The sequence below is a fragment of the Pseudopipra pipra genome, chromosome 8, assembly GCF_036250125.1.
Source record: "Pseudopipra pipra isolate bDixPip1 chromosome 8, bDixPip1.hap1, whole genome shotgun sequence".
NCBI lineage: Eukaryota > Metazoa > Chordata > Aves > Passeriformes > Pipridae > Pseudopipra > Pseudopipra pipra.
In genome coordinates this window covers 21,563,371-21,576,464 of record NC_087556.1, presented here as the reverse complement: position 1 = coordinate 21,576,464, position 13,094 = coordinate 21,563,371, and the positions used below count along the sequence as shown (strand labels likewise).

The following is a 13,094-nucleotide window of genomic DNA, read 5'->3' as shown; positions in this document are numbered from 1 at the left end:
GTTGATATTAGTGTTATAATAATATTATGCTTAATACCTGTGTAATGTTTAGAGCATTAGGATTGCCAAGTCAAGGTCTCAAAATTAACAAAAGTTAGTAGTTCCTGCAAGTTCAATTTATTCCTTTTATATGTGTATTCATATTATTTAGCTACTTTAAGCATCACCTTAAAAGCTTACTCGCAATGGAAAGTACTCTGTGAAAAAGCAGCTACTCAAAATTTAAGTAGAGTCCTTGTCTATTCACTCATGTATTGCACAGTATTTAAACTTTGTACTAACAAAACTGTCTGCCTGCTAACCTTTCTATGTTGCTCCTCACAAATGCCTAACTTCTTCAAAGACTGCCTCCTGAGTTAAGTGTGTAGTACCACCATCATTCTAGAACTGCAGGGGGGAAAAAGATACAAACAAGTGAAATTCAAGCGTAGGTACAGACTTCCATATGAGAGATTAAGTATCTATTTTTTAAGGTAATTAGCACTTCTGAGCACTTTAAAGCACTGGTGGTCCTGTCTATGGGCTCTAAGTGCTCAGCAGTACATGTAACATTGTTGCTGACTTACAAATAACAAGTATGCTCTAGGCAAAGGTGCAGTTACATTCACTCTCAAACCCTTCTTTTCCTTTTATCCTGTTCTACGTGATTACAGGGGTACCATATAGTTTTGACAACAAAATTAGGTACCACCTTCCACAAAATAATCCATTCACCTTAAGAACATCCTAGGCACAAAATAAGGCTCTACGGGGGGAAAAAAAAACCCAAACCACCAAATGCACAAACCTACCAGTATGGGATCACCTATTTTACTATACTCAGTGTTTTATACAGGAACAAAGGAACATTTCCTAGATTCTGGACATAAAATAAATTGGCCCTCAAGATGAAGTATGGTATATTAGAAATCTCAGTGCTGTGGATCGAGCAGCCATTACAGAATGAATTAGATGGATGTGCATGGATAAAGTGAGATACAACAGTGAACTAAGATTGTATAAAGCAACCTTATTTCAACATTTCCTAGTTTTACAGTGTTCTTTTTCACAGTACCACTTAAGGTTACTCAATTCATAGGAAAACAAGCCACTGAGAAAAAAATTCCAGCGACAATTGCCACTCTCATGATTCGTAAATATAGAGAAATCCTCCTATTCTACAGCAGAACTTCAATCTTGATGCTAAGTAATTGTTAACAAAAACTGGTCATCCTTGCTGAAGTGGCACCAAGTAGGTTTAGCAAAAAAATTCAGACACTTTTGCCAAAGAAGGCAAAGGCAATATCCAAAATTCACAGGTTCAGTTTCAGGGTTTATAGGAGAGTAAAATGAGGCAGACAAGAGCTCCATCCTTCTACTCAAAAAAGCTTAACATGTTTTTGTCCTTTCCTAATCCCGTTTCTTTCCAACATACTTCCTCACCACTACACTTTATCTTCAAAGTTCCTAGCCAAATTATTATCAGAGTTCAAACCCAGCACAAAATGATCCAATTTTGATACAAAACACATACCAACTGTATGTAATACCAACACACGCCAACTTGTAATTCACCCAAACTATGCTGCCTTGACTGCTTCAGTTGACTCCCATACATAACTCACCAGCTACAAGTGAGTGGGCATCTTCCTACCAACAGACACATAAAGAAAGAAAAACGTATCTAGCCACTGAAGTAATTTTTTTTTTAAATCATTTTAACACTTTTTAAAACAGAAGCTGAATTCAGGTTAGTGGACATGCCTGTGACATCTATGAAAGACTTCTAACTGTTTCATTGGTAGCAAGGCAATCTTCATTTTCACCTTATGGAAATAGTCACAGAGAACTACCTGGCTTGTGTACAATCTAAAATCCCCAAGATTTAAATACCCCAGTCATCTCCAAGCCCAGTATTCAATTTTGGAAGTTTTTTCACCAATACTTCGGGCAGCTGATTTGCACACCTAAGATGTAATCCTCCCATACTTGGGCAAAAGGTCTGGATGTTCTAGCCTCCTACTTCATTAACAATCTGAAGGACAAAGCCTCTACACATAATTACTGTGGATAATAAGAACCTCCATCTGTGTACTCTCAGTCACTATGGATATGGACTTTGGTTTACATACCCTCACATAAACATTAAAAAATGTGAAGCATATTCTCTCTTCATCATTATCCCAAAAAGTCTAAGTAGGAAGCCAGAAGGCACCTAAGAACATTACCCTACTGGCTGGTAAAATGAGGGAGATGGGATACAAGCCTTGGTTTTGCCAAACCCCTGGTACCCTAAAAGGCAGTGTATCTGAATAACCAATAGCAGAAAACAAATTACATCCACCTGGGACAAAACTATAATGCAGTTAAAGGCCTGAAATTGTGCTTTGCACTTCCCGATACTGCGTTTGTGGCAGACATAGCAAGACAGGAATATCTTCTATAAATGCTCAGGGTCATCTTCTGTAAACACAAGTTGTAGCAAATTTAATAGACAAAGTCAATACAGATTAGGAATGTTCACCATTCTTTAACACCATATACATTATGAATATATATACCGTATATTTTCAATCGCCTTTATTCTGACTCACCGTATTAACACAAACGTAACATTTTATTAATTTATATGAAAAATACTTCACTAAGAAAGTAGACAAACTGCACAGAAATAGTACAAGTGTCATGTGCATAGCAATATAGCTTAAAGCATTCACATATGGCTTTGTTTAAATGAAACTGTTGGGGGAGTGGCCCTATACAGACCCATGGTTACACAGTCGACATAATGTAAACTGCTTCACATCTTTGAGGCACTTGCTAACAATAGTGTTCAATCCCTGAAAAACAAAATCAAGAGCTAATAAGTGAAAATAACAGAAATCCCAGGATAACAACTGCGTGTATTTGAAAAGATTTTAAAAATTGGTTTTAGTAGTGCATGCACAGAACTGAAAAATGGGGGATGGGGTGTAATTTCTGTGCAAGAATTATACCAAGTAACTGAAAAGTATAAAAATATTTACATGTTTAGAGATTTTTAAATATGTACAGAACAAAAGCCCTGAAGATTCATTCTATAGAATAAAAATATAGCACATAATATAGTAGTAATAAAAAATAATATATCTTTTTATGGAATTGTATTTGCAGTTAGTTACAAGTTATTTAAACCACAAAGCTCCTTGATCTTTCTCAAAGCTGATGCCAATAGGGAATACGCTCTTTCTTTTAAAACACAAGCACTTTTCATCATTTTTGAACTTCAGTTACAATACTGACATAAAAAACAAAATCACTTGTGTATCCTAATTCAATTGAATATTTTTTTAAAAACTTTAATGCATGGTATTTAAGTTTTATTTTCTTCACCAGTCATCCTTCCATTAAAGAATTCCAGTCTCGAGTGGCCTCCATCAGATGTCTCTGTCCATGTCCTACCCAATTATCCTGATTGTCAAATATTCTACCACAAAACCAGCAGCTAAACTTAGCTTTCAAGGTATTATTAGAGGTAGTTTTCACAATCTGGTAATTGTTTTTGCTAGTCTTTTTCAGTGTCAATTTTAAGACAAATCTTTCTTTTACAGGGCTAATAGGTTTTATGGTCCTGTATCTTTTTTGAGAAAAATCATCAGTAGTTCCATCCAAAGGACTGCAGAAGGCTGGCTGCAGAAGTGCTTCAATAGTTCTTTTTGACAATGAAACCTTAAGAACGTGTCCCTTAAATTTAGTAATAGTTTTCATTACATTTACAACTTCTGGAACATCTACATCAGGATGGTTAAGCACAACAACTGGTTGGTTTCTCCGAGGGCATTTTACGAGCTGATTAGAATTAAAAGGAAGTAATTTCAAAGTCCTCACAGTTTTTTTTGATGCCCTTTGTTTGTAAGGGCTACCTGATTCACTAACAACTGCAGCTTGATTCTTTTCCTTACACTTTCTGTGCAACATTGCTTTCTTTCTTGGAGGTTCTGGGCAACTAGCCTTCCTTTTACGTTTGAAATTCTTATTTCTTTGCACACCTCGAGTTTCTGAACTTTTAGACCGCGTTTGTTTTAAGCGAGGTTTTACTTTTGCAGTTCTGGTTTGGGTGCTCCATGTTGACCTCTGACAACCAAAGTTATTCCTGTTGTTAGCAGTTATTACTTGTGTACTCTCAACAGAACCTTTTTGCAATCGTGTCCCTGCAGATTTAGTAAAATAAACAGGTTCTACAGGAGGAACACAACATGCTGGATTAGAGCTTGCCGAAGAGGCATTTGCTGGCATTAACCCACCTGGTAAGATTAAGGCATTATTAAAACTAAGATTAGTTTGTTTCTGTGCTAGTGCAGGAGTAAGGAACTGCAAGTTATCTGCCTGTAGTGAGGGCACTGAGTTGCTCACTGACTGAGTGGTATCAGCCAGTGTATGTGAAGTAGGAGGTTTCATTTTCGGCAAAAGCTGTTGTTGCATGGCTCTAGTTCTCTTTGGTTGACAATTTTGATAATGAGCATTATCCTGAAAAAAAATTGGTTTATGAACTACAGGCTTGTTTGGTGTCGTACATTTCAGAAAAGCTCCCTGCTGTCCCTCAGGCAAAAGTGCATAAACATCTTGTTCCTGTTTAATTTCCTGTTGGTTTACTGACTCCAAAGAACCAAAGACAGCATCCCGATGCTCTGATAACACTTTCACAGAAGAAATTCCTTTCACAGATGACTCCAATGCATTTGTAGTTACAAGAGGTCCTCTGAATGGCATGCTAGTCAATGAATCATGTGCTGTACTACTTGCTTCCCTATTACAGGAACTTCTTACATTTCCAAAACTGTCATTTTCCCCCTTCACTTTTGAAGTTGATATGGTTATTTTACCGACTTCTCTGGATGCAATTCCCCCTAAAACCTGAGAACTATCATTAGCGGCACTTGCAACTGTTCCAACTGCCCTGCTAAAAGTCAAAATCATTCCAGGTCCCTTATTTGAAACAAAAGATGCAGGTACACCTTTAGTCACGTGCCCATCTGATGAACTGGTTGATGGAAGAGATTTTCCTGAAGCCACCTGTTGTCCAGGCTGGTTAGCAAGGTGCAAAGGAACAAAAAATCCTGATGGAAGAGACTTAAAGAAAAGGGTTTTCTTCTGTTCCTGAAGAACAGGTAAAACTGGTGAAAAGCTGCTGGGATTTTGAGCTGCAGACAGTACTTTCTCTTTTACTAACTGCTGTGTTAAGACTGAATCTGTACAAGTTTTTAGCAATGTACCAACACCCGGAGTTATGGATAATTTGTCCACATCCTGTGAATCAAAAGAGGTTTTGGATGTCTGTCTTTCTCTCCCACAATGTGTGCCTTCATTTGTGCTACATCTTGTGTTCCACTCTCTCTTATATAAATGAAAGTCTACATTAGAAGGAGGCCTCTGAAAACCACATGTAGTTGCAGAGCTTTTTAAATGCATGAAGGCTGTATTCCTGGCCTCATGACCAGAAAGCAGCTTGTCAGAATGAAGTTTTACAGAGTTACTTGTCTTGCTGTGGAACTCTTGCTGAGAAGTTGTTTTCACTTTTAACACATCTTGCAGTATCTGTTTTATTTCAGGCGATAAATAATTAGCTGCTTGTTCACTTTGCAATGAGAAAACAGATGTGATTTTAGGCATTAAGAAAGAGTTAACACAATCAGAGGCATTTTCTTGGAATTTCTCAGCTACGTTCTGAAAGCCTTGACCTATGGTAGTGTCCAAATACTGCTGGCCATGATGCTGGTCCTCTGTAAAACACTCACTGTCAACACCGCATTTAGACTGGCTTTTAAAAGACACAGAGTTATTTTTAGTGTTTATGTGTTTGTAAGTTTTATCAATATTTGATCGAGCTGACACAACTTTCTCTGCTTTTAAGCCTCTCATTGACTCTGAATATGAAGGTGCAGATTCACTTCCACTGTTTTGAAAAGAAACGGTTTTGCTAGATACAAATTCTTTGTGTCTGTCATCTGTTGACATCCGAATGCTACATGGATTATCCAAAGAGTCCACTTTGGAATAGTTGTGAAAAGACAACAACCCTTCCTTAGAAGAATCCACTGAAGTTGAATAATAGAGATTATTAGTTCCATTACTATTATTCAGGCCACCATTTTGTATTTTCAGTTCAGGAAAAAAGGGCATTTTTATAGGGTCACAATGAAGTGTATTTGTCATAGCGGGTGGTAATACCTGAGGATGACTTGAAGGGCTAAAGTTTCCCCATGAGACACTGTTTGGAGTTCCAGCTTTTGTTACTTTGTCACGTGGAGGTACAGTTGAGCCCAACTTCATTGGCAAATAATTTGAACTTTTTCCTACAGCTATATTAGAAGGTGCTACAGTTTCAGAAACACTCCTGCCATACAGTATGGAGTTATTTTGTTTTTCCACTTTTATTTTTCCTGAATGATGTGCAGGACAAGAAAACAGAGGGGAGGTTAATGGGTGAACAGAATTGTTCTTTAAGGTTGACTGATCAGTTACATGCACTACAGCACCTGAAGACAAACCACAGGGATCAGAAGTCTGTAGCAAAGGAGTTGCAGAACCATCATTAACAGGATCAGCTTTCTGACCCAACAAATACTCATTTTGCTTATTTGTAGGTAGTAATTTTATAACAATATGTTGTTTTCCATCTACCATTTTAAAGCCCATAAATTTAGCGCTGTAATTTGCCGGAACAGATATTTTATTGTTTTTAACCATCAACACTGTTGGCCCATGAACAGCATTTTTCAATAATCCCAGTCCGTAACTTGTTCCATCATCTGCCTTATTGTATTGTGCAGTAGTAGCAGAGAACATTCCATCCACGAAATTACGCTTTTCTGTGTACTTAACTTCATCTTTTTCTTCATTTGTTTCCATGTCTCTCATACACTGGTTCAGCTCCTCAGCATTTGTCTGAATTTTATTCACACTTCTTAGCACTTGTGCATTTTCTTCTCCAGTATTGTCACTTCCACTGCTTATTTCTTTCCGTCTCCAGAGTGCTTTTTTGGATGCTCCTATTTTATACCTTTTCAACACAAGCTTTAGCCCTGCTGGAGTCTTCACTATTCTTTTTTCATATTTATCCTTTTCCAGTTTTTCTTTAGCAATAAAGTGATCTCTGTGTAAAGCTATGATGTGTTTTAAAAGATAATCTTTCCGTGATGTGCTGTAACTGCAATAATGACAACCAAAGGAAAACATACTGGTATGAACAAGAAGATGATTTTGGAGCTCCTCTTCTGTAAAGTTTTCTTGATGGCATTTTCCACATTTATAGGGAATCTCTTTATGTCTGTGAATGTGCTGAACAAACGTGCCCACATCATGGGTAGAAAATGCACATTTTTCACATTGAAAGTGACCATTTACGCAATGCTTTGATATGAAGTGTTTTGTCAAATCCAACAAAGTGTATATCTGTTCATCATTACAGAGCTCACATTTTACCAAAGTGCTACGATGGATGCGCCGATGCTGTTTAAAGGACTGAAAGTCATTGGCTGAGAAGCTGCACATCTCACAAGGATACAAAGGCAACTCGCCATAGTGTAACAGCTGAAAATGTTTCTGCAGATCATTTGGGCTGTATCTAATGTTATCCTTGCACTTTGTGCAAGTGAAATTCAGTATCTTTGCTGCAGTTTTCAACTCTTTTTCAAATTGCACTTCTGGTTTATTTTGCAAGTGGCTTCCCTCTGAACAATCAGGATTGCTTCCGTTTATTTTGTCTAGACTTAAGGACTTCCTTGCAGTTTGCTGCTTACACTGAAAGAGTTTTCTAAACCTATCAACTTCATGTTTCATTAATACTTCATTTGGAATGTTCACCTTGGGTAATTCAATTTTCACATTTTTTAGTCCATAAGCAAGATTGACATCTAAAATTGCTGGCTGAATCCTCATACTTAAAGGATCATTCACTGATTCTTTTTCCAAAGTAGTATCTGTAGAACAATTCCTCATAGTATTGTGATTTAAGAAACTAATTTGCTTTTTATCACAAAAAATCTGTTCCTTTTCAGATGACATGATTTTAGGCTTTAATTTTCTTTACGTGAATTCTTGAGATTAGTTTTACTTTCTGCAGCAAATGAGACTACTGCGCTGAGTCAAAGCTCTACAACTTCCCCATTTCATTCTCCTGAAATTAAAAAAAACAAAGAAAATATTACTTTTAAAACTAATGCAATTAGAACACTCATTACAATTCATTAATGAATACATGCCAATCTCGGAAGTTGTTGATTTTTGTAACAGCATTTGAGGGAAGGGGGAAGGGAAAGGATGAGGCAAAAAAATAAGCAATAAGCTTTGTTTGCTTGCTTGTATTGGGGTTGTTTGTTGGTTTGTTGTTTGTTTGTTTTCAAAAAACATATATATAAAACTTGAAAAATAAGTCTTAAAGAACAACATCTACTGAAAGACGAAAACACTGAAATTCCATGCCATCAAATTTTGGGGTTTTCCCACCCTGTAAGCATAAGAAATCCCAAGAGCTACTTTTTTAAAATGAAGATTGTATTTATTACCCATTTGGGATTTCAAGCAAACATAAACACTCCTCTGTGACATGGATCAATAACTGAACATAGCTGAAGTGCTAAAAACAAGTCAAATTCAGCAGGATTTGATATTTTCATTACTCAAGTCTGCTACTCTATTAGCAACTAACTGTTGTGTTTAAAAAGCAAAGACAAAGAAAAATCACGATCTGACAAAAGATCTACTCCACCAACGGAGACATGACCTTTACCAACACCAAAAAACCCACCACACTGATCTACAATGAATTTTTCATATGCCTACCTTTAGTACCACACAAGGCTGAAGTAGTCAATAGATAAAAGTTATCTCAGGTTTCTCACCACACATTTAATCTTTTCAGAACAAGTGCATGACTGACAACAGTACTCCTCTATGGATTAAAAGGCTCAAAGAGGTAGGGTCAGCATCACTGCCTCACTACAGACTTCATGTCAGTGTTTCCACAACAGGCTGCACCATTTATAGCAGCTCAGGTCTGTGCTCGAACAACGCTCCCACATGTCGACACAGAATCAGCAGAAATGAAACAGCATCAAAAATAACTTAAATTTTGAAAAGCAACAGTGGAAAGGAAGAACTGTTTCTTCACTAGTACAACACTTTTTAGTAAAAACTTTTCTACAGTAGAAGTCACAGAGTCCCTTTCTTCTTTCCTAACAAAATTGTTAGCTGAAATCTGATCAGTGGTTCTCTCTCCACTACTCCCGTGCCCACCCGGAAGCAACACAGACTTGGAACTCATTAGATCATCTTATTTATTCACATTCAAACTGAAAAAATGATCACAGCCTCTCCCTCATTGTGATGAAGAGCTTCTAGACTGCTTCTAGAGCTCCCAGCCATCATAAGCAATAATCCTAACGTTTTCCAAATATTTTCCCATAGTCCTATGAGAAGCAAGTATGCAGCATTAAACATGCAAATACCTGACAAAGAAAATGGAGACTGAAAAATTTACAAGTCCATGTTCATGTATCATGTAGCAAGAAAAGCAAAGCACTTCTTTTTTTAAGTGTATGCTTTATTGCATTCTTTGGGAGAAGATATTAGCATTTGTGCACAATTCCTGAATAAGCAAAACAGGCTGTGACATTTTACACAGAACCCAATATCAAATAAATTCACTTAACTGTGCTCTCCAGCTATGAGACCTGCAAGATTTCAACTATGCACTTGACATTCAAAAAACTGACAAGCCACAGAGATCTACAATCCCTCCTTGGGAATCTTTCCAAATGAATACACTCTGAGTCCAGGATTTTTATTTTTCTTTTAACTCAGTGACACACTTCCCGTCTTCCACACCAGAAATTAATACATAGGATACTACTCTACTTTGAGCCTTCAGAAGATGCAACTCATGTGCATTTACACTCCATTTCCACCAAAACATGTGTTATAATGTGTCCCCTTGTCAATAGTAAATCTGTTATTTGAACAGGAGCAAGCTGAACTCCCACATAAAGAAAAGGTAACTAAAAATAACTTAGATTTGTTTGCTTGAAGAACTTTTTTAATACAGATGCAACACAAAGATTACAGGTTGCATGATGCAATACATCATCCTGTTAGTAGCTGCCCATCATTCAGATTAAAATGTTATACTGTTGAAAACTGACACCTGAAGTATATTTACAATTAACATTATAAAAATCAGAAGTGGATAAAATACTGTAGAGAACAAGGCACAGGCTTTTAACATGGGGCCAATGTGGTCCTTAACTGAGCAAAATTTCACTAACTGCATAAAACATTTACGTTTCGCAGAGTCCCAGCTGGGCATATACAAACCTGATCTGAGATCTCCTTTTACTAATTATCCTTATAAATTACAACCTAACTTTGTTATTAGTGGGTTGTATGCAACTATGGACAAGCACCTGCCACATGACAAATAAAAATATTTACCAGAAACAATCAACTGTTAAAAAAAAAATCGCAGCAATTTTAAATGTACATTATCAAAGAAGTCTGACTTACGCGTGTGGAAAAGAGCTGACTTCAATTCTTCAACAGCTGGGTTTTTTCCACAAACATAGAAGAGGTAAATATGCAAGACTCAGAAAAGGCCACAGTCAGGAGAAATACTAAAAAAAGTTCTGAAAACAAAAAGGAAAGCTATTTTAAAATGCATAACTGAAAGCTGAAAAGCACAAATCCCTCGCAATTTTACATTATGTGCATTTTTGATACATTGAAGACAAAAATAAGTAGTATGTTCTCTCTCAAGGAACACCATCAAATACAGTATCAATATTGTATATATACAATATAACAAGGCCTATCTTAACCTTAGTTTTGCCACTACATCTCAGGCATTTGTAATTGATAAGCATAAACATATGGTAACTTAAAAACAGGACAGAAAGAAGTAACTGGTGCCTCTGTCTATCAAATTTTAACTTGAACTCAAAAGGCATTTATCTTTTCTTCAGCAAAAATATTAATGAATTCTATAGCAAAGACCTAATTAGAAGTTCCTGTAAAGTTTTGCAAATCCCTAGAAGGAGGCAGAATATTACGTTCACAGTATCTGAAATAAGTAAGTAGATTAAAAAACAGATATAACGAACACAAACGTTGAAAATACATAAGCACGTGCCACAGTTAATTCTCACTAAAAAAAACAAACCAAACCACTAAGCACAAGCATAAGTAACCACTTGAGGCTCTAAGCCTCAATTTTCTTTCTCCAAAAATGCTCAATCTGTCTGTATTTTGTTTGAAGAAAGTGCACACAGAGAAGTTTGAGCTATATACTTTGATCTAGTGAGAAACAACAAACAGGAGTTAGACACTGCTAAATTAGGTAACTTTTACAGTTTTTCCATTTCGAACAAAATTCAAAATACATATCGAGGCAGGCAGTATTTTCCACATTTCTGTAAAAACTTACACTTATTAAATTTTACTTCGGGAAAAAAAAAACCTGTATTGCAGCATATCCCATGGCTAGTCCCATCCTATGTGCCTGCAAATTTAGAGTGGTGCCTTCATCTCTACCAAGATCTGGACACATGCAGGGACTAAACAGAACTAGATCTTAAGAAACCCATAGAGCTGGAGCGGTCAGATACGACCTGACAGCACAACGCTGCACTTGCAAAAAAAAAAAAAAAAATCGTAACAAATCACCCGATCACTCTCACAGCTCACAGAGAGACAGACAGACACACGGCGAACTTGGCATTCACGAACAGAGCAGGGACACTCGGCCAGCCCTGCCCACCTACGGGCACCGCCGCCGCCTCCGCCCGACCGGGGCTGCCGGGGGAGCGCCGGTGCCGGGGCGAGAATCGGGGAGCCCGGGGAGCGCAGGGACGGAGCCCCCGCGCTGCCACCGCCTCAGGGTGCGACTGCGGCCGCAGCGCCGGGCGCTGCCCGACAGCACGGTGGGGGCGAGCGGGGCCCTCCCTCCGCTCGCCGGCTCCTCCTCGGGAGCCCCGCGGCCCCTCGGGCGGCCCCGGCGGCAGCGCCGCCCCGCGCGGACCCGGCGGAGGAACACGGTGCCGCGGCCCGCGGGAGCCCGGCATGAGGCGCCCCCAGTCCCGCCCGCCCGGCCCGACCGCCCCGTGACCCGTCCGCCGCCGGCGGGGCGGCGGGCGAGCACTATTTAATGGTGCCGCGTCCCGCCCCGCCGCGGCTGGTGCTCCCTGCTCGCCCCGCTCCGCCACGGCGCCGCGCCGGGCCGCCGCTCCCGGCCGCCGCTCCCGCACGGCTCGGGGACCCCCCGCTCCCGCCCGGTGCCTCCCGCGCAGTTACCGCGGGTCCCGCCGTCGCCCGGCGCGGCGCTGCCGGAGGCCATCACAGTTTCCATCCGGGCACTGCGGGTGCGAGCCCGACGAGGGGCGGCCGCGGCGGAGGGATACGCGTTCACCTGGGGGCGACGGACGGCGGCCGCCGAGGGCCAAGGAGGGTGGGGCGGCACCGCCCCCGCGGGACCAGCACCCAGTGACCCCGCTGCCTTCCTCCTCCTCTCCTTTCTCTTCCTCTTCCTGTTCCCCCCTTCCTCCTTCCCCTCCTCCTCCACCTCGGGCGTTGGGCACATGGCATGGTCAAGGGCACCGCCCATCGTTCCCTTGAGTGTTTCAGCGCTTCCCTGTGCCCAAGGGTGTGTTTGGGCCCACGGCGCTGGGCAGGGAGAGGTGATGCTCCTCACAGAGGAAAGAACTGGCCCAGGCTCTTCGTGCCCCACTCTAGACATGAGTTTGCTGACCTGCATAGGCACAACAGTAGGCAGGATATATAGTCTGTAGGAGATGTCAGCACTTAAAGCATCCAGGACGTATTATATATGCATGGGATCAGTTGATGTGTTTTAATATGCTCAAGATAATAAAAAATCAAAGCTGAAAATCAGTACAGAGCGCTTGTCTTGTTGGAGCCCCAGTATCATTGCTGCGTAGAGGTGAGATAAACAGCACTTGTTATTAGCAGCGTGCGCTTCGCGTTTGTGCTGAGTTCTAATGCACGTGATCACCCAAAGGTCACCAAGGAGAATGAAGGAAAGGGAGAGGTAATAAAATTCAGATGCACCATGACCACAAAAGGGCGAA

General features: G+C 40.0%; 1 protein-coding gene and 1 long non-coding RNA gene across 6 annotated transcripts in view; both read right to left on the bottom strand.

Moving 5' to 3' along the window:
- The window catches only part of LOC135418086 (uncharacterized), a 44,323-nt gene extending 43,644 nt beyond the window's left edge, over nt 1–679 (bottom strand). The window contains exon 1 of the long non-coding RNA XR_010432309.1: nt 303–679. This is a non-coding gene — a long non-coding RNA (uncharacterized LOC135418086). The remainder of the gene's footprint in view (nt 1–302) is intronic.
- A 1,761-nt stretch (nt 680–2,440) lies between these two features.
- On the bottom strand, nt 2,441–12,513 carry ZNF518A (zinc finger protein 518A). 5 transcript variants are annotated; one of them, XM_064662970.1, is made up of 3 exons: nt 12,301–12,513; nt 8,800–10,637; nt 2,441–8,134 (listed from the first exon to the last, which is right to left on the bottom strand). In XM_064662970.1, exon 3 carries the CDS (start codon nt 8,020–8,022, stop codon nt 3,355–3,357), a length of 4,668 nt encoding a protein of 1,555 aa, XP_064519040.1. In that variant the 5' UTR covers nt 8,023–8,134; nt 8,800–10,637; nt 12,301–12,513; the 3' UTR covers nt 2,441–3,354. The 5 variants fall into 5 exon arrangements, with proteins under 5 accessions (XP_064519040.1, XP_064519042.1, XP_064519043.1 ...); XM_064662972.1 differs by having other exon boundaries at nt 10,519–10,637; XM_064662973.1 differs by lacking the exon at nt 12,301–12,513 and adding an exon at nt 11,768–12,017.
- Nucleotides 12,514–13,094: the final 581 nt, after the last annotated feature.

Excerpts from the sequence above, each read along its gene's own strand:
- ZNF518A (XM_064662970.1), bottom strand. The coding sequence starts at position 8,022 with ATGTCATCTGAAAAGGAACAGATTTTTTGTGATAAAAAGCAAATTAGT.